Below are 26421 nucleotides of genomic sequence, written 5' to 3' on the forward strand. Positions count from 1 at the left end.
CTTTTTAAAGCTCAGAGATTGCATGCAGGGGAAACTCCACAGTGATGTAGGAGGAGCGAGAGACGTAGAGGAGAAACCATTAGAAAAAACAAAACCACAAAATATAAGGGAATTACAATCACTAAAAATAAAGCTCAGCGACATGTTTACAGTTTTGAGTGTGACATCATATATATGTATGGTATAAATATACATTTATTTTATATATATATATATATATATATTAGTATTTAACAATTTGCCATTTTGAATGTTTTCATTTTACATTTTTTCATTTACATGATTGGTAATACTTTTTTACAGTGTCCTTGTTACACGTTAAATGTAATACTAGAGTAATAGCTATAAATTATATATTATACATGCAACTCACCCTAAACCAAACCCTAACCTTAAGTTCATGTAGTAGTTAATTAATATTACTAAGTATGTATAATTACAGTGTAACACCTTAAATAAAGTGTAACCACATGATTTATTTATTTACATAGTTTATATTTATTATGATCTTATTGTTATGATCTTACTAATTTTGTTTTGTCATCTGAATATCAACATTTGTGAGATTTATTCCATCTGAACAGCTTTGTCATTGGAAATTAATGATTGTTTTTTTTTTTTTCAAAAGTTATTATAATTTTGATTTTTACATATTTTTATGTAAAAATTTGTGGATACAGTAATTCATGTAGATTTGTAAGGTAGGTAACAGATATTATTTTTATTTGAGCAGTTAAAGTGAGACAAAGTGAACAAAAGCTCAGCATGCTGTAACTGGCTGTTTTATTATTTAATTATAAATTATAAAGATATTGTTTAATAATTCCATGAATGAAACGTAAATTTATTATTTATAACCTATAGGCTAACTGAGTCCAATCATTCAATCTGAAACATACAAGTCATTCAAAATAATCTTAATCATATTGTTTCACATATTCTACAAAAATCTGATGACAATTGAGAGTTCTTACTAAGAATGACTCAAAAAGTTTAGAATGGATTTTTCTGTTTGTTGCAAAATTCTGCTCTCTGTTCACTGTGTTTTCCAAACCAAGTCCCAAAAAATGCCTCCTCCGGTGCAAATGAGAGGTGAATATTGCAATTTCTTCTTTGTGTGTGTGTGTGTGTGTTCATCATGACATGATTGAAAGTGCACAAATGAATAAGTGCATCTGACATTTATGGGCCTCACAGCGTGAACCTGTAATAGCAGAGGAATTATTCTGTCCGTTTATCTAAGACAATGATGTTGTACCTGCATGAAAAGCCAATGTTTTGGTGACTTTTGAGAAGTTAGTGTAGCTTTGTAGCTTTCACTTTTCTATAACAAGAACAACAACAGAAACTTTGACTAGGTTATGTCACATCAAACTGGTTTTACAGAAAAACATTCTTCTCAATTAATGTAAACAAGGATTTTGCCATATACAGCAAATTCCCATAAGTTGTTATGGGATAAGTGAATGATAATGTCAGATTGATTGTATAAGAGATATATAAATGCTCCAATATCTGGTATATTTCTGTATGATTATTATAAATGTACACATTTTGTACCAAAATAAAAACTCATTGTTGAAAATAGTCAAGTGGAGGATTTTGATATCTAATAAATACATGATTATGTAACTCTTACAGAAAAAAAAAAAAAAAAAAGCAAATTACAAGTAACAGACCAAACAAAACAGTCAAATACGGAGTCCCTAAAGGGGCATGGTGATGGAAAAAATATGAGATGGGAGGAAAAAATTTATCAGGGTAGCGTAAACATTTTGCGAGCAAATTCAAAGTTTCTTGAGGGAACGCAAAACATTTGCTAGAGAATGACAAATCTCCAAGCATTGACAAATTTGCAAGCATTGACAAATCATTTTTCCTCTTATCACCATGTCCCTTAAAGGATTAGTTCACTTTCAAATGAAAATTACCCCAAGCCTTACTCACCCTCAAGCCATCCTTGGTGTATATTTCTTCTTTCTGATGAACACAATCCGATCGGAGAAACATTAATAAATATCCTGACGCATCCAAGCTTTATAATGGCAGAAAGCGTTACGAAAAAACTATGAGCTGAAGAAAGTTGCCCTGCCCAAATGCCCACACTTGCAGTCTTTGCACTTGACCAATCGTCTTCATGCATTACTTATTTCCAGTATGGCTAAAGCATTTAAGTGGGCATGAAGACTGCAAGTGTGTGTAGCTCTTTTGATTACCCGATGGGACACACTTAGTCTTGCAAAAAATGCAAGCGTTTGAGCTTTTTATTATTATTATTATTATTATTTTCAGTCCTTTGCATTTTAAAATACACTTCTAAATGTCTGTTCAGTGGTCACTGTACTAACAGAAGACACAATTTTAAAATTGTGGTGCTTCTTTAAGTGATAAAAAGCAGTTGCAAATGATGTACAAAATACACACAGCCTACTCATCTTTGTATCAATAAAATGTGCAACACTTTATATTTTACTACCATATTATATGTAATATATAATTAATTTAACTTACAGTCGTATGTTTTCCTTGACATCTCGTGATTTCGGGGCATGCGAGTTCCCGAACATGATGGGATACACTTAGTGTGGGTTTAGTGTGCATTAAGTGCACTGCACTTGGGCATTTTTAAAGGTGCGTTCACGTAACTACAGGAATTACGAGGCCGCGTGAACGCACCTCTTGCGCACTTACTTCCTGTCGCGCGCACGCACTCTCAAATGATGGCCTTCTCAAGTTAATGAAGGCCTTCTGAAACGAAACGATGCGTTTGTGTAAAAAAATAATTAATATTTAACATGTTATGACACACACCATTTGAACCTTCTAAAAAATAATCAATTAATACATTTCGAAAAGGTTGAAGCGAATCACAAGGGTGTTTGCATTGGGCTGTAGACTGCGCGAGCGCTCTTCTACGTAACTGTGTGTTCACACCGCCAGCGGCGAGAGCGTCAAAGTGACGCTAGTCATTCATTTTCAATGAGAGCCGGCGGCGAGCTCCGGCGAGAGCGGCGCGTCTTGGACGGTGAGAGCGGCGAGGAGAGTTGAAATCAGGTTAACTTTATGGTAATGAGCTATGACGCGGATCGGCGGCAACAAATTAGAATGTAGAGGTCCTCGCTTGAGAGGCTTCCGATTGGTTGACGCGACTTGTCATTTACTTTGACCCTCCCGTCGGCGGCGGTTTTGAACGAACAGTACAGCGTTGTTGACAGGGCGGCCAAGGCGACTGTTGACGCTCTCGCCGGCGGCGGTGTGAACGCACGGTAAAAGCATTTGAGCATGCAGTTAAAAAATAGCTTAGATCGCCATCTGCTGTTAAAAACTAAGCTCAGAATCAATTTGCGATGCATTTGGAAAATATCAGAAACAATCCACGAATCGCAATGCATCAATAGTGTTGTCGGATGACCATGACCTACAACATCCGCCGAGATTCTGAAGTGTGCATTCGATCATAGACAGCATTCGATGGACACTACTATCCCATGAGGCCACATGAGGGGATTTATGAATGGCAGTGAGACGCAACTGACGCTGGCGGATGTAATAGGTCTGAATTTCATTCATACCGCCTATATTCATACTATATAAATGTAGTACCTACTAGGCCTGTAATGTCAGACTGTTTTGAAAGTTTACATTTTATTTGATGATGGACTTTCTAATAAATGATTCACTCCATCGCAAATTGTTTTTACTAAAATTTCATTGCTGTGTAAGACAAAAACAGTGAGATTACATCATCTTTGAGTGTACTTTTGCAGTTGAACGCCTACCTATACTATACTGTCTGAGCTTGTAGATATATATGTACATGGGTATGATAAAGAAACCAATATTTAAATGCCTCTACCAGACATTGCAGATGGCGTGGGTTTAACTACATGGGGAAACTGTGGTATCCCACCATACCAATAACTTTGTATCAAGAATTCTTTTTCGTTTTATTGAATTTCCAGTGTATTGACTCTGATGTGGGTCAAATGATGCATGTTTTCTGCATACCACATGTGAGGTGTAGCGATGTGAAAGATACGTAGGCTTCTACTCAATTTGGAGAAAAAGTAGGACATTTAAAAATAGTGAACTGAATCTCTGTGGTCACATTTCAGTGTAAGTAGTGAACTGAAAACAGTTGTTCTTTCAGCCTGGGTCGCATAACTCTTAATTTGATTTATGACTTTAGAAATATAGATAGGTGTAATCTTTTAATTTAATCTCTGTGTTGATTTTCATGTTTTCATCTCAGCTTTTAAACAGTATATTTACAATGATGAACAGTAGGCCTATGTTTACACATGATGATTCATTCGTGTTAAAAGATTCCCCTGAAATTACTCTGAAATTAATCTGTTTATTCATCCTCCTCCCTACTTATGACAAACATATTATTATAATATTGTTTGCCTCATAGCATAATTGCCTAAATCATTTTTTGGCCAAATTGTGATATCTGCCTTTGAAATATGATCTGGGCATTTATGCTATGAGGCTAACAATATGAAAAATATTATTAGCCTCCCTAAAGGAAGTGAAACTGCGAAATAAAAATACAGCTTTAAAAGTTTGGTCATAGGATGCCGTTTCCAGAGGTGCGCAACAAGCATGCTCATCACTGGATAATGACGGCAGCTTTATGAAATAAGCCATGTTTGGTGTGACAACGTGACCCCGAGCTTCCTCCCACATATGGGAGGCATCACCCAGCATCATAGGATAAACCGACACCTCTTCATGCAACTCCCACATATTCGTTGGTAGGATCAGTGGGACAGTGGGGGAAATATGAGGGGAATTTATGACCAATTTAACACTCATCTGCCTGAACTCATAATCTTGTACATTAACAAAATTGTTTATTCCAGCAGACTGCATGCTAATCTGACAGGTATTTGTAGAAAAAAATCATTTCATCATTGATCTTGTCCTTGCATCAAACAAAATATTAAACCAGGTGTCATTTATTGTAAAGAAACTTTGCACTAGTACACTCTACTTATAGATATACTGTTCATAATAAAGATTAAAATATTGTTCATAAACAAGTCATATGGGTGTCATATTTTATTATCTATGCCATTCAAACATTTGCAAGTGTCCTAATGCTTTTTATTATTGCTTATGTACTCTTCAAAAGATTTTTTTAATGTTTTTGAACAAATCTCTTATGCTGACCAAGGCTGCATTTATTTGATTAGAAATGCAGTAAACTGTAATTTTGTCAAATATTGTTACAATCTAAAACAACATTTTGAATATATTTCAAAAATAATTTATTCATGCCATGTCAAAGCTGAATTTTCAGCATCATTACTCCAGTCGTCAGTGTCACATGACCCTTCAGAAATCATTCTAATATGCTGATTTGCTGCTCAGGAAACATTTCTTTTTCAATGTTGAAAACAGTTAATAATATGTATTATAATAATATTTTTGATAATATTTTCTGATACATTATCCAGATTCTTGAATAGAAAGTTCAAAAGAACAGCATAAATGTCTTTATTGTCACTTTCTGAATAAAACAAAAAAAAAAACATCTTACTGACTCCAAACTTTCAAATGCTACATAACTTTCTATCGCGTGCTCAAGACATCACATATACAAGTGCCACTGCGATGTTGTTCACAGTTGAGAGGAAACGTCCTGTTGTGGGTTTCACTGCAGGTGAAACTAGGTTTCCTCTTTCTACATACACACCTTTCTGATTTGGGGGTTACCCACCCTTGACTCATTTTTGGGAGTTGTGGGTGGGGGACTATGACAAACATAGTCACACTCCCTGAATACTTCAAAGTCTGGGATTTTTTTTAATGCTTGTTAATTTTGAATAGGTGTGGAAAACATAGACGCAACACACAAAGGTGACCTTCCAACAACCCCCCCAACACACACGCACCGGCTTCATTTCTGCTGAACAGTAATGTGCTACTAATAATATCGTAATCCTGTGCAGACCACAGTTTCCTAACTGATCTTTTAAAGTGCCTTAGGCTATAGTCAACTTAGACTCACATTTTCATATGCAGTATTGCACAATACTATGTGCGTTAATGTGTATATTTACTTTATTTGTTTATTTATATATAATTATTTAAACTGTAAAATGAGATAATGCACTCTAAAAAATGCTGGGTTAAAAACAACCCAAGTTGGGTTGAAAATGGACAAACCCAGCGATTGGGTTGTTTTAACTCAGTGGTTGGGTTAAATGTTTGCCCAACCTGCTGGGTAGTTTTATTTAAACAAACTATTGTTTAAAAATTGCTATATGGCTGGCTTAAAATGAACCCAAAATAGTTGGGAAATTAAAAACCAGATGCAATTAGAGACAACAATAATAGACAAAAGGTGAATGTTTATTAATAAGCTTTAATATTTTATTAATATAAATGTAATAGTTTATTAATTTAAATTTATTAATAAGCAATTTAATAAGTGTTTATTGTTTAATAATTATTCATTGAACATTAATAAATGTTCATTTCCGACATACTTTGGGTTAATTTTAATTAAGCAATACAGTAATTTTTAAACAATAGTTGAGTTAAATAAAACTACCCAGCAGGTTGGGCAAACATTTAACCCAACCGCTGGGTTTGTCCATTTTCAACCCAACTTGGGTTGTTTTTAACCCAGCATTTTTTAGAGTGTAATGCCTTAGAAATGCGTTGTTCTTATTGAGATTATATGTATGGAAGACCATTTCTTCCACATAGGCTAAGGCTGGTAAATCATTTATAATAATAATAATAAAAAAAGAAGTCATAATTATGAGATAAAAAGTCAAAATTATGACATACTAAGTCGAAATTATGACAATTGACTGTCATAATTATGACTTTTTATTTAATAATTTTGATTTACGTCAATTGAATCTCATAATGACTTAGTATGTCATAATTTTGACTTTTTGTAATACTTTCAATTTTTAATTTCATAAATATATTATAATTTTTATTTTTATGTCATAATTTTGACTATTTATTTAATAATTATGATATTATTATATCTCATGTATGATTGACCAAATGTTTTTTTTATGTGGGCTTCTATATGTTTGAAACATTTCAACTGAGATACTAGTATTTAATACTATTTTGAGTCGTGAGTATGAAAAATTCATTGCAAAATAAAAATCTTTACAACAAACTCAATAGCATTATTATTGTTTGAGAATAAATAAATAAAAAATAATTATCTTTCATTGACCGACCTAACAGTATATAAAATGAGACAAATAAGAACTCTTTGGGATCTTTAGGTGCAACTGAGGTAACCTGCACCGTGACGTCTCAACCGGAAAGCTGCACCTTCCATTCGCCACTCCCACATTACGTCACGACGGATTGACCAAGCCCGGAAGTGAAGATGGCGACCGCCTACGAGAGGTTCAACCTGTAAGTTGAAACTTTTATTCGAGCGCAGCGACAGATATAAACCCATACAGCGCTCAGTTTCACTTTAATGAATGTCAGCTTGTTTAATGGTAGCATCTGTGGGCGCTGTCAGGGAGTGTGGTTGTCTCTACAGGGCAGTTTTATGTTGTGGTGGAAGCTGCACAGGCTTAAGCCGTTCAGAGACTGTTCATATTTGGCTGTGTATCAAAACCCAGTGAGCTACCTGTCTAGACAGAACGCTCGAGCCGAATCTTTTCAATGCATTTAGGCAATACATCGCATCTGTGATGCGCCATATGCTGTGTACTAGGCAGCTCACTGGGTTATGAGACAGTGTTGTGAGTCTGGACATCACCTGTTCTCATACATTAGTGAGTGTAAGTTAGACGTAGACTAAGTTGCTCATTTTGACTATGCATTAAAATGCACTGAAGCACCGTGAGCTGTTTCAGGGCTTCAGTTTGGTAGAGGCATTGGTGTAAAGCTGCTGTTAAATCGTTAATGCTTTTCAGTTAAACATTAGTCCTGCTGTAAACTTTTTTTTTTTTATATACAGTATGGCATATACTCTGTCATTACATTGAAACATTACATTATATTTGAAAAAGCCTTGGAGAACCATTAGATATGTACTACAATTAATGATAGATAGATGTGGAATAATAAATATCTCATAATTTGAAATATGTTTCGTGTCCAGATATGTATCCTGTTAAAATTGTGCTAATTGTAAGGGGTGAAACTGCAGGTGCACCACTGAAAGGGAGGTAAACCTGAATGGAATGTCACTAGCCCACACCTTACATCAGCATGACAAACACTGATTTGAGTTACCGTGGTTTGAGTTCTGAGAAACAAAATGTTTTTGCACTAGGATAATACTTTTATGACAATTGAAATGAAAATCATCTTATATTGGGACAGATTTCTTATTTATTCATTTTTTTTAAATAAAACCTGTATGTCAGACACTGGCATCATTTGGCCCATAAGAGTCTCTATGCACTTCAATCATCATGAAATCAAAATGGACAGTTCTTGTTTTTTAGGGAGTATTGCAGTATTTATTATAAATGATTTATCTATGCACATCATTATTTTCTTCTTCTTTTTTTAAAAATTCATGTTCCCTTGTAATCTTTAATCAAAATAACTTCCACTTCCACAACGACTTCTCTGATAATGTGTTTACTGGTCCCACACATGAGATCACGGCAATAGCAGTTCCCTGTCATGTCCCGGACGGAATATTTTTTTCTTGTTCAAGAAGCTGTGTCAGTCGGACACATGTCACAATAGGAAAGAAAAAACTTCTGTTTCATACCAACTTTGGAAAAAATTGTAAAATGACAAAATACTACCATGATGTGTATTTGTATGTTTCACAATTTAAATAATAGGCCTATATCTTTTGTAAATTACTTTTAGAATGAGTTATTTTTGCATTACAGTAATGAAACAGAAAATGTGCTTAAAAATCCAGATGTTGGAACAAAACATAAACATATATATTCCCTTTTAATAATCGCTGGGATCAAGTTGTTTATACAAGATTCCAGATAGGACACTCAAGACTAACACATACATTTTTACTCTCGGGAGGAAATTATTCAAAGTGTCCATCTTGCCTGAATCCACTGTCCATTAAACATATTTTACTGGACTGTAACACTTCTTTGTTTTATTCTGTTGATTCTTTTGAAGAGGTTTTTAACCAAGTAAATCCAAATTTAGTTTTAAGGTTTTTAGAAAAAATTTATCTTAATTTTTTTTTTTTTTTTTTTTTTTAACTAAACCTTTCTTATCATGAATATAGCCATAGAAGCTGGCATGGTGTAAAGGAAAGAAAAAAAAAAAAAAAATGTGCTTAAAGGGATAGTTCAACCAAAAATGAAAATTACCCCATGATTTACTCACCCTCAAGCCATCCTAGGTGTACATGACTTTCTTCTCTTAGACAAATACAATCAGAGCTATATTAAATAATGTCCTGGCTCTTCCAAACTTTATAATGATAGTGAATAAAGGATGAGATTTTGAAGCCCAAAAAAGCGCAACCATCTTCTGTTGGAAGATAGGTATTTTTCGTTTAAAAAGTTTTAAATATGTATATTTTTCTTATACAAACGCATTACTTCACTTCAGAAGGCCTTTATTAACCCCCCAGAGCCGTGTGGTTATCTTTTATAATGGATGGTTGCACTTTTTTGGGCTTCAGAATCTCATCTTCTATTCACTGGCGTTATAAAGCTTGGAAGAGCCAGGAGATTATTTAATTTAACTCTGATTGTATTTGTATGAAAGAAAAAAAGTCATATACACCTAGGATGGCTTAAAGGGGAGTAAATCATAGGCTAATTTTCATTTTTTGGGTGAACAAACCCTTTGTCATAATAATGTCACAATGCAACATTTTTTATATGTATTGTTAAAAAAATTATTAGTAGTAGTTATTTATTTGATTTAATGATAATTTGTTTATTTAATGTATTTATTTTATTTGCAAAGGTTTTTATTTGAGGTTCACCATTATGCTTACTAAACAACAAAATATAAATGGTTGTTTGCGTCAGCTTTATTCGTGTAATTTGCTCTTATTGAGGTACAGCTTTATTGAGGTACTTATTGAGGTACTCTTATTGAGGTACAGCTTTATTCGTGTAATTTGCTCTTACTGAGGTACAGTAAGCCCTTGAGTCTTATGAATGGCCTCTTGCATAATAAACAGAACATTGCCAGTGGTACAACAGCTGAGAAAAGCTGAGAATGGCATTAACACTTGCACCATAAGCACTGTGTTTGCTTGGACTCTTTACTCATTTTGATTAAACTTTACTGTGCACATAATTCATAAAGGCTGTGTTTTATCATATACAGACACTAGTTCTATAATAAGTCATGCAACTTTGATGCAACTCCAAAAACCCTGCAAGCTAAGGTTGAACATCTGTGTTTTCTTTACTTGCGTGACCTGATCAATTGGTTTTGAGAACTATAAAAAATACCAAGTGGTGTTACTATGTGTCATCAAACCAAACTGTGTAAACATCAATTAAATTTTGAAATTGAGACAAATTCCTCAGTCCTATTATGCAGTAATGGTTAATGGCGCAGAGGTTAACCGTGCAAGCGCAGAATGCCTCCCTGATTGCAGACGCATTACGTGTTGCACAGAAAGTGTTTGCTCAGCATTTTGGCAAGGAAGGAAGTCTCCAGCCATGAAAGTGGGACACGCACATAGGATGTGTTACTGAAACAGATTCTCAAAAAGTCTAAACTTATGCACAGCCGAAAGTAAAAAGCATGAGGTTAAATTTAAAGCTATGTTATTTCTGATGCTGTTTCATCTCCTTGATATTATCACCAATAAAAAGCTTGTTGTATTGCATAAACAATTTCTTTTTAAATCTGTGTTTTGTCTTCACTCAGTACTGTTTGGCAGTTTATAGGTAGAACACATGTGTTTTACCATCACAAAGAAAAAACACTCAGTTTAATCAGAAATAGTTAGGTTAAAAAAATAGAACATGATTGCTGATTTTTCTTGTCTTTTCTGCTTTTCATAGGCATGCAACTCCTGAGAAGTTCTACATTGAGGCCTGTGATGATGGAGCTAATGATGTGTTGGTTATTGATAGGGTGTCCACCGAGATGACCCTCGCAGGTATCGTCTGAAATTTATGTACCCTGCTTTAAAAATTGATTATAGATTAATTTCTGAAGTATTGTGCCACTGAAGACTGGAGTACTGGTTACTAAAACACACAAATAAATTACATTTTAAAATATATTAAAATAGAAATAATTTATTTTAAATCGTAATAATATTTCACAATATTACTGTTTTTACTGTAGTTTTGATCAAATAAATGCAGCCTTGCTGAGCATAAGAAACATTTCAAAACCAGTCCCAAATATTTTCTATTGCTAGAAAATTGGCAAACTATCAAACTAGGGTGTTTCAACTATATTTCAAAATGGCCCAAACTTCAGTAACAGGCTTACTAAGTGAATAGAAAATAAAAGAGCTCATATAAAATGTAGTTTGTCTTCCTGAAGTTGGTGATGAACATTTTCTGAAGGTTAAGCACCTAATTTCTTTGACCATATAAAAAAAGTACAGTGAAAGATTCATAGCATTGGCTGCTGTGATCTTACATTTATGAATAGCGTCAACTTAAAAGGGAATCAGGCTTCCCAAGTGTACTAGCATCAATGAAAAGCTATGGCAGCTATTTGGGTTTTGTCTTAGTTCTCTGTTTTAATATTGACCTCCTTGCAAAGTGACATTTTTATCATTACTGTCATTCTGACATTTTACATTTGAGGTAGTTGCTGTGTTAAAGGTGTATTCTTGGAATAGCACAGACTTCCTTATGCTGAAGCAGAGAACCTATTATGCCCTTTTTCGATGTCTTGATTTTGTTTTTGGGTTTTTTTAAAGTTTTTTCTTCTTGAAGGTATTAAGGACATCCCTCCATCAGGCGTAACCAGGCCGATTTGTGGAATCATGGGAACTATTCGCCTTGTGGCTGGTAGGTCCCATTATGTTCCAAATAGAATTCGGAACGTTCATTGTATGACGTAAATGTTTGCTTACCATGACGCATTACTTTTTTTTTTTTTTTTTGGCTTCTTCAGGGATGTACCTCATAGTCATTACCCGGAAGAGGAAAGTGGGCGACCTGATTGGCCACACTGTATGGAAAGCGGTGGAGTTTGATGTGATTTCTTATAAGAAGACCATTTTGCACCTCACAGATACTCAGGTAATCAAAGTCCCTAACCTCAACTTTCAGTGTAATGCTGATGTTTGTGACACCTTGATCAGAAAGTGGGCTCTAAATGTCAGTTGTTGTTTGATGAGTTGCCCAGTGCGTCTCTAAATCATAACTGAGGTTTCCTGCTATGATTTTTTTAGCCTTTTTCCATTTACAGTTTACTCAGAAGTGCTGTGAGAACAGAGCAGCAGATGCACCCCCAGTTTGTGAAAGCAAAGTACTCATACAGTAAATTTTTTATTTGAGCCCACGCTCAGAGCGCAGTGATATCTCATTACAGTGTTGTATACTTGCTGCATTATTTAGCAAGGCTAAGACTTCGGCTGAAATGCTGGCCTTGGATACAGCCTGTGAGTAGACCAGTATTGGACACGGGAAATGTTTCCTGCTAGAGTTGAAAAAGTACCTGGAAGGCTTGACTGCAAGTGGATTAACTAGACCAATAAAGTACTCCAAACGTCTCTGAACCTTCGGATAAGAGTAATGTAAGGGTTGAAGTCTGCAGTGAATGCTTCTAGCTACGCTAGCATGGTTTAATTGCATTTTTTTTTGCCAGACCACAATAAGAAAATGCAAGTACGTTTTGCATTCTCAGCATTGTTTGCATACTTGCCTAAAGTATGATTCTAGCCTCACTAATAAGGCACTGAGATGAAGGTGCCACACATTTACTAATCACTTTAGCTGGTGATGATTCCATGCATGAATTGTCTATGTAATGATTTATGTTGAATATTGTGAAAATTTGATAATGACTCTCATTTAAATATTAACTCTGTGGGTGCAGAGATGAGCAGAATGGAATAACTGCAGGGAGAGACAAGCTTGCGTACAAAGGCAAAAGTTTCTGCTGACCAAGTTCTTCTGGGAGGAGGAATCAATTCAGGTTGTTCCTGTTCCACTCCATTCCCAGAGTCAGAGCTTTGTGGCGAGTGATCCTATGACCGCAGAAGGGATATGCGCAGACTGAAAGGCCTGCCGTTGGCTGATAGCATAGTTTTGGCACCTGCACATAATAGCAAAGCTTGTTTTCAGTAAGAATGAATGGGCTGTGCCAAAGTAAGATTGCTGTGAGTGCTGTGTGATGCATTGGAGCAGATTAACTACTGAACACACATATTTTGAATACATGATATACATTGGTCTCAACTAAAAAACTTTTAACAGTCTTTTTTTTAAAACATGACATACTCCTCCCCTTTGTCAAAGTCATGGCTTAACAGTTTTGGGCCAGTCGTGACCTAATGGTTAGAGAGTTGTAACCCGAAGGTTGCGGGTTCAATTCTCAATACCGGCAGGAAAATGTAGGTGGGGGAGTGAATGAATTCTTCTACTCACAATACCCATGGCACCCCCAAACGCTCCCCAGGCACCACAGCAAATGGCTGGCCAGTGCTCCATGTGTGTATGTCCACAGTTTGCAGTGTGTGTGTGTGTGTTCACTAACTTGGATGGGTTAAATGTAAAGGACAGATTCTGAATATGGGTTACCATACTTGGCCTTCACATCACGTCACACAGTATAGCTCTGCTCCAGACACATTAGGGCTTTTCACACAGTGCTTAACCTCGGGTTATCGTTGTTCTAATCCCTGCTTTTAACCCCGGGTAAATGAGTGTTTCACACTTGTAATTTAGATGCGAGGTTAGCACTGCCTTTTACCCGGGGTTATGAAACCCTGCTCTGGAGAAGAGTTAGCACCGCTTTTGCGAAACTTGTACAGTGTGAAATGATACGGTGTTAGAATGTTACAATTAGATGCTTAGCAACCGACAACCAATCGCATGCCTTATATTCACACACTTTGGGCAGCCACGGAAACAACCGCGCTATGTCAGTCGTTTCTGCGTATGATAGGAAAAATGTCAAACGGCGGTGGAAAACGCAACAATTGGAGTGAAGAAGAGACTTCATTCTTACCTTTTATGTTTCGAAAAGTTAACGCAGAAAAAAACTTGATATTACAGTCAGTCAGCAATGTGTAATATGCATATGAGGACGCGCAAAGCGAGCCGTTATGCTAACAGGTCACGTGCTGCGTTTGCCAGTCAGTGACACTGACACCGCAAATATACAGGTAAGGACTTTATCCCGGGGTTTAGGTATGGAAGTAAATCAGTAGCAAAACACGAGAGGTTGCTGATTTGAATGTGAGAACTTGTCGTATTAATATTTGTATTTGTAAACTGAAATTTACACTCACAGTCCTGATGTGAAAAGCTGAATGTTTCGATTTGCACACGCAGACAATCAAAACACCCGTGTTACGAAGTTGTAGTTGCAGATTAATAGTTACAAATGTGTAAAATGGCATTCACATAAACAAAATGACAGACACAAATGCGTGAGACATATTTACTTTTACACTTTACTTCAGTTTCGCTGTACAGCTTCAAGTCGGCGCTTACAACCTCTCAGATCTGGCAGTACAAGTTCAATTCCCGGCGCTTTGACTTTTGCTACTCTTTTTGCGATATTCCTGTAGCAAAACTGACTTGAGCACTTGAAAGCAGAAGTGAGAGAGCAGAACGGGGATGGGGGGGTGAAGGCGTTTTATTGGTCGATGCCTGACCAATGAACAACGCCATCCAGTGCGACTTGGCATGCGGAAAGAAATAATTGCATATGTATGAGACAATATTTTCATTAAAATATCGTTAGTTTTAACAGGTTTTTAATATTACAGTGAAAGAGTAATAAAGTTTTGGACCACCAAAACAGCGCAATCTGCTCTATGTAGTGACGTCACTGCGTACAAAAACGTCCTATTTCATTGGCTGACTCCAACCAATAAACAACTTTTCTACTCTTTTACTGTAATATAAAACTCAGTTAAAACTAATGATATTTTAATTTTAATGAAAACAGGGATTTTATCCCCCCCAAGAAACATGTGATTAATGAAAAACAAACCCTCACATTGTTTCCAGTCGTGTAAATGCTTCACTTTGCCTGTTAGAATGTTTGAACCCAGACCACTACTATATGAAAGTTCAAGTCCATTTACTAAACATTTTAAATAAAGCCTGTAGCCTATATTACATCATAATATGTTCTGTCATATAGGCTACAATAAACACACAACAGCACAATTTACTTGCATCAAACTACTCAGTAGGCTATGTATTATTAGTAATTATTATAATTATTCTTTTTGTTGATCCATTTCATTTATTGCCAAGCTTTAAGATGTGAATTACATTATTGAAATAAACACATTTAGTGTCGTCAGGCTTTCATTTGTGTTTAATGGATAAAACAACGGAGCTGCGATCTCAGGTTTATGGCTGCTGTAAATTTTACCTGCCACAAGATGGCACTGTTTTCGACACTTTTAATGCTTTGAAACCTTTTGATGCTTTGAAACCTCTCTCTTGCTCTCTTAATATGTAATGAGTTTACGCAAAAAATAAAAAAAAATAATTAAATTAAAATAGCGCCCTCTCATATTATCTTGAGTAGTAAAGTCGTTTATTGGTTGGAGTCAGCCAATGAAATAGGACGTTTTTTGTACGCAATGACGTCACTACATAGAGCAGATTGCGCTGTTTTGGTGGTCCAAAACTTTATTACTCTTTCACTGTAATATTAAAAACCTGTTAAAACTAACGATATTTTAATGAAAATATTGTCTCATACATATGCAATTATTTCTTTCCGCATGCCAAGTCGCACTGGATGGCGTTGTTCATTGGTCAGGCATCGACCAATAAAACGCCTTCACCCCCCCATCCCCGTTCTGCTCTCTCACTTCTGCTTTCAAGTGCTCAAGTCAGTTTTGCTACAGGAATATCGCAAAAAGAGTAGCAAAAGTCAAAGCGCCGGGAATTGAACTTGTACTGCCAGATCTGAGAGGTTGTAAGCGCCGACTTGAAGCTGTACAGCGAAACTGAAGTAAAGTGTAAAAGTAAATATGTCTCACGCATTTGTGTCTGTCATTTTGTTTATGTGAATGCCATTTTACACATTTGTAACTATTAATCTGCAACTACAACTTCGTAACACGGGTGTTTTGATTGTCTGCGTGTGCAAATCGAAACATTCAGCTTTTCGCATCAGGACTGTGAGTGTAAATTTCAGTTTACAAATACAAATATTAATACGACAAGTTCTCACATTCAAATCAGCAACCTCTCGTGTTTTGCTACTGATTTACTTCCATATTATGGGAATGTGCAGAGCGAAACGGTAGCTTATGAATACCCAGCATTAACTGTTAACCCCGGGTAAAGTATGAGCAGTGTGACACGTAAATAAAGATAACCCAGGGTTTCGCTTACCAGGGGTTTAGAATGACCCAGGGTTAACTATTTCAAGTGTGAAAAGCCCTATTAAGTGTTCATGAGAGAGATGCAAGTTTGGCCCACATTATATTGTGATCCAAATTTTCCAATTATCTATTATAAATTTAGTAAGTTTTTTAGTAAGTTTTTACTGAAGTTAAGTTTTTCATGAAATTAGGCAAAAACAAATGTGTGAGGGCGTTTTTGTTAACTAAAAAGAGAGAAACAGGCAAAATAGTATCATTATTAAAGTATATTAATAATAGTTGTATCATTAATTCATTTTTAATTTTGAATTTAACAATAATACAATCATAATACATACAGATAGAATTAGTTCATCAAATTATTTAATCTATTATTATTATCATTATTATTACATCACATATTAATAAAAAATTAATAAAAATGTATCAACAACAACAACTATAGTCTCATTTCTGTTCGAATCATGTATTGCTGATAATCTTATTCCATTTCATTCTCACAGATGCAAGACAACAAGACGTTTCTGACTATGATTAGCAATGTACTCAACACAGACGGTTTCTACTTCTGCACGGACTATGACCTGACCCACACCCAACAGCGCCTGTCCAACACCAGCTCGGACTTCCAGGAGATGAGCCTGCTGGAGAGGGTAAACAGAGGAAAGATTGCTGATGAGTGCGAGTGATTATGGCAGAAGAGAGACTGAGCTTTTTGAAGTTTTAGCGGCAGAGAGAGAAATAGAGCACAGCAGGGTGCAGGTTTTCATCAGTCATCACATACAGAAGGCCGGTCAGCTCATTGTCTCAAACCGCATCCCTCATTTATAATAAAGGGCCATCACAGGAGATGCGCTGTCTCTTTGTAAGCTAGATTTGCAAAGCTCTTGTTTTACAAGCACACTTGCTGACATGCGGGCACACGCTGCGTTTTCCCTCACATTTTGTTTTCATGTTTTCAAAGCCAGTTTGTGCTTTTGTGTCTGGCTTTTGACAGTTGTCTTACATACAAAATAACTTGATTTTTTTCTCTCTCAGATAAACACCCACTGTATCCCTTTTGATAAAGTTCAAGTTTAGTGCATTCAAACTTCCTGAGCATATTTGGTTGCATTGTTCATCGTGTATTAGATCCTGCAAAATGACAATGACTTCTCTGATGATCTCTGGAGTTGTTTAGTTTGGTCTTCTCTCTTGTCTCTCCACACAGGCAGACCAGAGGTTTATGTGGAATGGAAACCTTTTAAGAGAAATCATCTCACAGCCTGAGGTATAAAAATATACCTAATTCATAAAACATTAAACATATGAGAAAATCATACATATTTATTCACTGGTTTCCCCTTTCAGCTCCATAAATTTGCATTTCCTGTCATCCATGGATGTATCCTTTGAGGTGCATTTTAACAACGTTGTTCATGGTTAAGGTGCTCTTTTTATTTTGCTCTGATTGTCTGCATAAAGAATAATATGAACTGTGAGCTGTTTCTGCTAAAGATTCTGTAACTAGACATGGTTAGTTGAAAATCCATCATCTAAAAATACATTTTATTTACAAAGGGGATTGCACCTGTCATTTTTACTGTAGGTTGCTTTGGATAAAACTGTCATCTAAATGACAAATTTGTGAAACCATGTGATATTGAGGCTTAACCCACTGCTTCAGTTATTGTGATGAAGCCATGCTGCATTAATGGGAAGGTGTTTGAGTGGATCCTCATCTCTAGACGGAGCTGTTTTAGAGCGGGGGTCCGATATTATGTCAGAGGTCAGATATATTCAAGCATTTATACATATGCACACAGTTGTCTTTGCTGCAGATATTATAATTTCCCCATGCTCCCCAGGCATTGACTCTGAAGGACATGCTGCTAACTTCGTTGAGACAGAACAGATAGTCCAGTACAATAATGCCAGGGCGTCCTTTGTGCAGGTTGGTTGAAACTACTGCAATGATATTTGTTTTTGACCTCCCCAAATTCACCTCAGAGTCTTAATTTGTGATCTTTCGCTCTCCTCTTACACAGACTCGAGGCTCCATGCCCTTTTTCTGGTCTCAAAGACCCAACCTGAAGTACAAGCCCAAGCCACAGATAAGCACCGAAACCAATCATGTAAGACCACATTTATCTATCTATCTATCTATCTATCTATCTATCTATCTATCTATCTATCTATCTATCTATCTATCTATCTATCTATCTATCTATCTATCTATCTATCTATCTATCTATCTATCTATCTATCTATCTATCTATCTAATCTCTGTTTGCAGATGGATGGATTCAAGAGGCATTTTGAGTCACAGGTTCTCATTTATGGCAAACAAGTGATTCTAAATTTGGTAAATAAACTCCTTTTCTTTTTCTTGTGGTAGAATATTTCAGAAAATTTTAGCCATTGGTCGCAAAGTTTAAGTAACTGCTTTATCTGTAGGTGAATCAGAAAGGATCTGAGTTGCCCCTTGAACAGGCCTTCGCCAAAATGGTCAACGGCATGGAAAACGGACTCATCAAGTATTTAATGAGTTTTTTAATGTCTACAGATGCATCCTTAGTCGTGTTTGCTAAGGCAATTACTATAGCTCATACTAGGGGTTTTTAACAAACCCTTAAAACTAAGTATTACTGTGTCGCATAACTCAAATTAATAGAAAGTTCTAAAGAACAGCAATTATTTGAAATAGAAATCTTTTATTAAACATTATAAATGTTTTTACTGTAATTTTTTTTATCAATTCAATGCATCCTTGCTAAATAAAAGTATTAAATTCCTTATAAAAATCTTACATTTGAACAGAAGTGTATCTAGAGACTAGAATATCAAGGAGAAATGAGATCTTTTAAAGGGTTAGTTCACCCAAAAATGAAAAATCTAATATTAATTACTCACCCTCATGTCGTTCCAAACCCGTAAGACTTTCGTTCATCTTCAGAACACAAATGAAGATCTTTTTGATGAAATCGGAGAGCTTTCTGTCCCTCCATAGATAGCTATGCAACTGACACTTTGGCGCTCCAAAAAGTTTAAAAAGAGATTGTAAAACCATATGAATTTAGAGGTATATTCAAAATTTTCTGAAGAGGCTTGATCATGTTATATGATGAACAGATTAAATTTAGGCTTTTAATCACATATTATCATTCATCAACTCGCACAGTTGTGGTAAATGGAAGCTCAAGCATGTTTGCTTGATATGTGTGAGAACCAATGAAGTTTGTTCTTGTGTGTTAGGCAGCACCTTTGAGCTTCTGGAAGAGGTTTGTTCTTGCGCATCAAGCATATTCGGTTGAGCTTGTTTATGTTCACTGATTAATGTTTATATGTGAATAAAAGCCTAAATTAAATCTGTTCATCATATAGAGTGATTGAGTCTCTTCAGAAAATTTGGACTTGCTCAATTCATATGGATCAGTTTTACAATCTCTTTATGAACTTTTAGAAGCGTCAAATTAGTAGTCACGTACAGTAGCTGTCAATGGAGGGACAGAAATCTCTCAGATTTCATCCCAAAAAAAAAAGAAATGTGTTTCAAAGATGAACAAAAAAATCTTACAGATTTGGAACGACATGATGGTGAATAATTAATGAGAAATTTCATTTTTGGGAGAACTAACCCTTTAAGTTGGGCCAGTAGTGACAAAAAAACACTCAGAACACCATAGCAACGATTGGACAAAAACCTGGCAACCACCCACAACACTCGACCCACATTTCTTCAGAATCTTTTCTTTCTTTCTTTCTTTTTTTTTTTTTTTTTTTAACATTTAGTAGCTTCTCTAAGCTTTACATAAAAACGTATGTCTTATGATAATATCAGATCTTTCTATTTTCTACTTGAATTTCACTGTGTGGTGATGCTTGTGTTTCATTTGAGGTACATAGCCTTTGACTTTCACAAAGAGTGCAGTAAGATGAGATGGCATCGCCTCCAGATTCTTGTTGATGCAGTCTCTGACATGCAAGATGAGTTTGGGTTTGTATTTATTTCTGTACTGTCATTTCTACACATTGTTTTAGGAAATATTTCATAAAAAGCTTTTGAGGATGACACAAAAAATGAAATGTCTGTGAAGAGAGGATGGAAAGTCTGATGTGCAAATATGCAAGTCATTTAAGCAGGACTGTGGTCTCTGATGTTGTCACTGGCTCACTTTGATCTGGTTCTTGAATGCTGATTCTGCAGGTACTTTATGGTGAGCTCAGACGGGAAGGTGACGTCCGAGCAGTCTGGAACCTTCCGCAGTAACTGTATGGACTGCCTGGACCGCACCAACGTCATTCAGAGCCTGCTGGCCAGACGTTCCCTTCAGAGCCAGCTACAGGTGAGACTGCATCACAAATAGCGTCATCCTTACTAGGTGTGACGCAATTGAGGACACTTACGCACTAGAGAAAGCTGATTGGCTGTAATTTTTTTTTTTTTTTTTTTGGCTTTGTGCATGATTTTTCTGTCAGTGAAAGCCACTTACTAGAATCTTGACATGTCATGTCTATTTAGGAAGTGTAAAAGCCCTCTTGTGCAGTCATGATTGCTTGCAAACATTTAGAAATCAGTGATTTGGATCCATTATATGGTTGACAATTGATTTGTCATTACGTGTACCTCTTCATCTTGAGCTGCATGTCATTTCAGAGGATGGGTGTCCTCCATGTAGGCCAGAAGATTGAGGAACAGGCTGATTTTGAGAAGATTTATAAAAACGGTGTGTTTATATTTCTATAAATTACTTCAGTACACACAATTCTCCTGTTATCGACCGTAAATAAACAAAGAAACCACTTTTTTTTTTCATTTCATCTCTCAGCATGGGCAGATAATGCCAATGCCTGTGCTAAACAGTACGCAGGAACAGGAGCCCTGAAAACTGACTTCACCAGGTACTCATCCCAGACTCCTTTCAGAATATCTATAGTTGTGCGTCTACCATTGTAACCTTCACCTTTGACCTCAGAACTGGGAAGAGGACTCACTGGGGCTTGGTAATGGACGGCTGGAACTCAATGATCCGTTACTACAAGAACAATTTTTCAGACGGGTTCAGACAAGTGCGTATGACATCTTTGTCTTTATGTCTTTCAATCAGACGCAGTTTGCTGTGGTGAATTTTAAGTAGTTGATTTTGCCCACAGGACTCCATCGATCTCTTCCTTGGAAACTATACGGTGGATGAAACCGATGGCTTGACGCCTCTGCATGCGCAGAAGGACTGGAAGTTCCTTTTGGTCAGTGCTTTGCCCATACTGCTTGTAAGATTTTGAATTAAAATAAATCATTACCATGATAAATAAAAAAGATAAAAATTAGTCCAAGCTTCTTCAAGCAGTCCTAACATTTATAATTAAACGCCACCAGCTGCTGGTCAGTTCCTGCATGGTTTATATTCCTATGTCTCTGTAATTCCTTTTGCAGCTCCCTGTTATTATGGTGGTGGCATTCTCCATGTGCATCATCTGTCTCCTAATGGCTGGTAAGGTCTGGCATTATAATGCAGTGTGAAATAAAGCAATAGGGTTAACATGACACTCATTTTTATGTCCAGATACATCAATTTAATCAAAAATCCATTTAATATGCAATTTATACATGCAGTGACTTCTTCAGTGATGCTTTTAATTTCTCAATTAAAATTAATTTTAACCATGCTGATATCAGAAATAATGAAAATCCTCTTTAAAGGGGTCCTATTATGCATTTTTATCTTTCTTTAGTTGTTGTTTGAGCATGACAAAGGTCTGCAAAGTCACTCTGAAGGGAGTGAGTGTCTGTCACTAAGCACTGTTTCTGAACTCCCTGAAACGCCTTGATTGTAGTCTTGAGTTTTCTTCCAGGAATGTACAATATTCCTTATTTAAATAATTCCCACCCAAGGCATATGCAAAAAAAGGGATGAGGCCTGGTTGAGTTGCATTAGTAGTGTGTTGAAACTCACGGTTATGGTAAAGTGCGTGACATTTCCGAAATGTGCTCGAAATAGTTGACCAATTGATCACAACACATTGATCCAGCTGACCAATAAGACCACATTGTGCTTTTCGGAAAGAGGGGCTTCATTGAGACGATGCATTTCCAATGCAACATTGTAACTCACTGATTAATACCATAGTTGGAGAAACTAACCAACTAGTCATGACTGTTTCCCAAAACCGCAGTAACATGGTCGCACCTCTGGCATTTGAACCACATTGGTTCAGCAATATAGGACTGTAGTTAATGACGTCATGCGCAGGTGGAAAAGTAATAACTTCTGCTAATTAATTTATTCAACATCTCCGAGATGCTCCTGTAATGAACATAGCACCTAATGACTACTTAACTGTTTTTTGTTTCATGTCATTTTGCTTTATTTGATGTTTGATTCATCATGGGTTTCTGCATAAGTCATACTCTGGAGTTCCCTTGCACATTTTACACAGCTGCGCACTCTTCAAAAACGACGTTGATTGAATAGATTGAAAAGATATAGAATGTACTGAATGTTAGCTTGCTTATTGTGCCCAAGATTTTTAAGTCCACGTCATTTTAACTTTAAGAAGCTGAGAGCTGTAGTTCCAACCACGTAAGTTTGCGATTCTGTTGCGTATGTTCATTGGGACTGTGGTTTTGGGAAATGACAAATCTTTGAACTGTTTGTTATGACGGAACTTGCGACCATAGTTGACTAACAATGCTTTCGGGAAACGCAACCCAGGGTAGCCAGGTGGTGCAATCAACATGAAGAGACATTAATAAATAAATAAAAATGAAAATGATAATTATATCACTGAGAGGACAACTGCAGATTATCTTGATTGTGTGTCAAGGTCAATAAGTCTCTTAAAATATTAGATAATATGGCATATTTAATTAAGGCAAGGTTAGATCAGGTTGTAAAATGTGGTGCGACTCCCCAAAAACTGTCTATGAATTTATTATTCATGAGATTTGTTTGACTAAATGTACTTTTTTTTTTCCATGAAAAACATTTTTTTCAAATGATCATTAAGATAAACACACAAACACACACTTACATATTCAAGGTGTAAGGAAAATATGTTTTAATATTTTTTTACTAATATTTTTTAATTATTATTAGTTGATAATATTAATAATATTACAGCACATGACATTTAATATATTACATTAAAATTTTTCAAAATTACATGGAACCAACATAAATAAAAAGAGAACATTTTTAAGAACTTGGCAAATATTTTAAATTAGATTTGTAAAAGATTTTACTTTTTGTGGACACCCTTCCATTGCTATTGCTTATTTGGAAAATACACATAAGTAATTTGTGAATAATAATGGATCTGGTACTCTCTGTCAGGTGACACTTGGACGGAGACCCTGGCGTACGTGTTATTCTGGGGAATGGCCAGTGCTCTTACGGCTGCTGTCATCGTGGTCAATGGACGAGAGTTTGTTGACGCACCGAAACTGGTCCAAAAAGAGAAGATGGATTGAATATACAGACGTCCTTCCTTCTGCTCTCTGTTTCCTCTTCATTTTCCTCCAAAAGTTTTTATTGACCTTCTCTCCACACTGTCCTTAAACTTCTTCAGCAGAGCAAGTATCCCTGTTTCCTGCTCCTATAGATGGAGCCTTTAAAACTTTATTACCAGCCTGTATTACCTTATAATTACACATCAGTTACTGTCTGCACTACAGGTTTCCTTTGAATTATGGGACATGGTGTCCAATTTCCATACTTGTTTAGTTGCATCAGTTCAGAATTGCACATGGGTTGCACAAGATCTCCAGCATGTAAGTGCGTTGTGGACTTATTTCAAAGGCTGCTGTGTTGTTACTTTTTGGAAATCGATCTAAATAGACCAGTTGTGAAATTAGAGTTATTGTTTTGGCTCTAGAGTTTCTGCTTTATGAAATTGGACACCAGATGTGTGCCCATTGGCCCAGTCTATGGGTTGACAGATCAATGAAGGTCTATTCTAATTAGATTGCTATGCAAGGGAATGTTACATAATGCATCAGTGCTCAGCCCTTGGTTATTACCATTTCTGTACTTTCAAATCTATCCTAAACTCAGCCTTATGCTTTGGTTATATTTTAAGTTGTTCTTTGCAGTGGCAGTTTGGGGTTTAATGTGGTTTCCTTTTGTTCTGCCAGCATGTTTATGGTTTTGTATCTCTCATAAATGATAAAATTAGACAGCTGTGGGCTGCACTAAGGGGAGAGAGAGAGAGGTACTGAGCACTGTTTCTTTATGAGTTTACAGAAAATGAACAGCACTTTCCTGTGTGACTTCTTTATGTCTCTTCGTGGACCAATGAAGACTAACAGATATAACACACGTAAAGTCACTCTTTAATGGCTCTTTGATTGCACTCCTCTTCAACGTTACCAGTTCAGTGGCAGTTCATTAGACGGAAGTAGACTTCTATCAGACTACCAGTCAAATGGGCTCACACTTTTAATTGAATTCACTTAAACTGTACTGACAATGGAAAAGGTATTCACTTTTGATTCAATTATATAGACCGGTGACTCCATGGACGTCATATATGAGAATAAAATTTCCGTTTGCTTCACGTTCACTTGCATGATGGTGCATTTCAAAATGTCTTTATCTTTAACCCACCAATTTTTGACACATTTAGCAAGTTGTTATTGGCAAATGAATTACTTTAAGGTCTTCCTTTTAAACTCATTACTCTCTTTAGAACTGGATGGTTGTCCGTTTGGTTTAATGTAGACAAAGAATGTAGAATTTGATGCCTTTATATCTGTGTTTTGTAATCATCTGCAAATGATAATGCAAGCTGCAATGTGCAGATCAACTTGGAATTAAAATGAATGGATGGAAACACAAAAACACTAATAATTAAATCATGTACGTGTGATGTTTACCTGTGTAAATCTGATGTGTAAACTTTACATTGGGAAGAAATTAAGAATATATATATATATACATATATATAAATATGAGTGTGTCATTGTAATAATTGTACTGTACAGTGTAGTTTACAACATCATAGCTTTAGCACTTTCTGATTGAGTTATTGATCAATCGAAGTGATGTTACTTGTCACATTCTTCCATCGCAGGGTTGGATGAATATGACTTTCATTACCCTAGATTATGAACCGCATCATTGTATTTCTGTGGTGCGATGGTTTGAAGTTTGTTAAATGACATATTATCTATAATAATCGTGTTTTGGTCTTGTTCCTGACAGTGTTTTAAATACTGTTTAATCTTCTCTCTCGTCTTGTTTGATTATGCCTCAACATTACAGTGGGATTTATGATTACTGTGGTCAGTCAGAAGTATTCTTACTATTCAAGGGAATAGTTTGTGAGACATTTCACCAGTTGTTTTTAATAGTCTATCAGTCTCTAACATCTACAGTTCTGATGAAAAAGCCACACTGCTTAAGACTATTGCTCATGATCTTGGTATTGTTTGATTTTGAGTCATTGAGGTGTGAATAAATTCTATCATTAAACTGTTCGTTCTGCTTCTTATTAATGCAAATATTATTAACAGGGCTGAGACACAAACATCTGAATTTATGAGATAAGTCTATGGTTTATATGTCTAGTCTTCAATCAGCCAGTGTTCTGCCATCCATGTAAATAATATTAATAATATGTAAATAACATAGTGCCATTCCACTTTTTTTCCTGATGGCTTTAACATATTTTTTTGTCTTATTAACTTCAATCATTTCCACTCTGTTTGCAAACATGACTTGTGTTTTTCTCATAATTTATTTATTTTCTTCAATGAATTCATAGCGCCTCCAAGTGGTTAGCTATTGTATGCAAATTATCACCATGTAAATGCGTTTCACACTCTAAAGACATTTAAACTCACAGACAGGAAACAAATGGTTGCTTTTTTTTGTTTTGTTTTTTTAAATACAAAAGAGTGGTCAAACCAATTACATATGCCTAAAATACAAACACAATGTTTTTAAGCTGGTCAAGCTCATGCGCATGCGCGTTATAGATCTGAG

The 26421-nt window shown here is 35.9% G+C and overlaps 1 protein-coding gene across 2 annotated transcripts; it reads left to right on the forward strand.

Annotated features, from left to right (window-relative positions):
- The first annotated feature begins 7274 nt into the window (after nt 1-7274).
- sacm1la (SAC1 like phosphatidylinositide phosphatase a) lies at nt 7275-25906 on the forward strand. Of its 2 annotated transcripts, none has more exons than XM_067411038.1 (20): nt 7275-7404; nt 10971-11068; nt 11865-11939; nt 12046-12173; nt 16960-17109; nt 17667-17726; nt 17807-17840; nt 18123-18224; nt 18304-18389; nt 18484-18570; nt 18732-18800; nt 18893-18972; nt 20334-20432; nt 20643-20781; nt 21093-21162; nt 21265-21337; nt 21412-21505; nt 21590-21706; nt 21870-21927; nt 23770-25906. In XM_067411038.1, exons 1-20 carry the CDS (start codon nt 7376-7378, stop codon nt 23904-23906), a joined length of 1785 nt encoding a protein of 594 aa, XP_067267139.1. In that variant the 5' UTR covers nt 7275-7375; the 3' UTR covers nt 23907-25906. The 2 variants fall into 2 exon arrangements, with proteins under 2 accessions (XP_067267139.1, XP_067267141.1); XM_067411040.1 differs by having other exon boundaries at nt 7279-7404; nt 21590-21682.
- The last annotated feature ends 515 nt before the right edge of the window (nt 25907-26421 follow it).

Source organism: Chanodichthys erythropterus, chromosome 15, assembly GCF_024489055.1.
Source record: "Chanodichthys erythropterus isolate Z2021 chromosome 15, ASM2448905v1, whole genome shotgun sequence".
Taxonomy (NCBI): Eukaryota; Metazoa; Chordata; class Actinopteri; order Cypriniformes; family Xenocyprididae; genus Chanodichthys; species Chanodichthys erythropterus.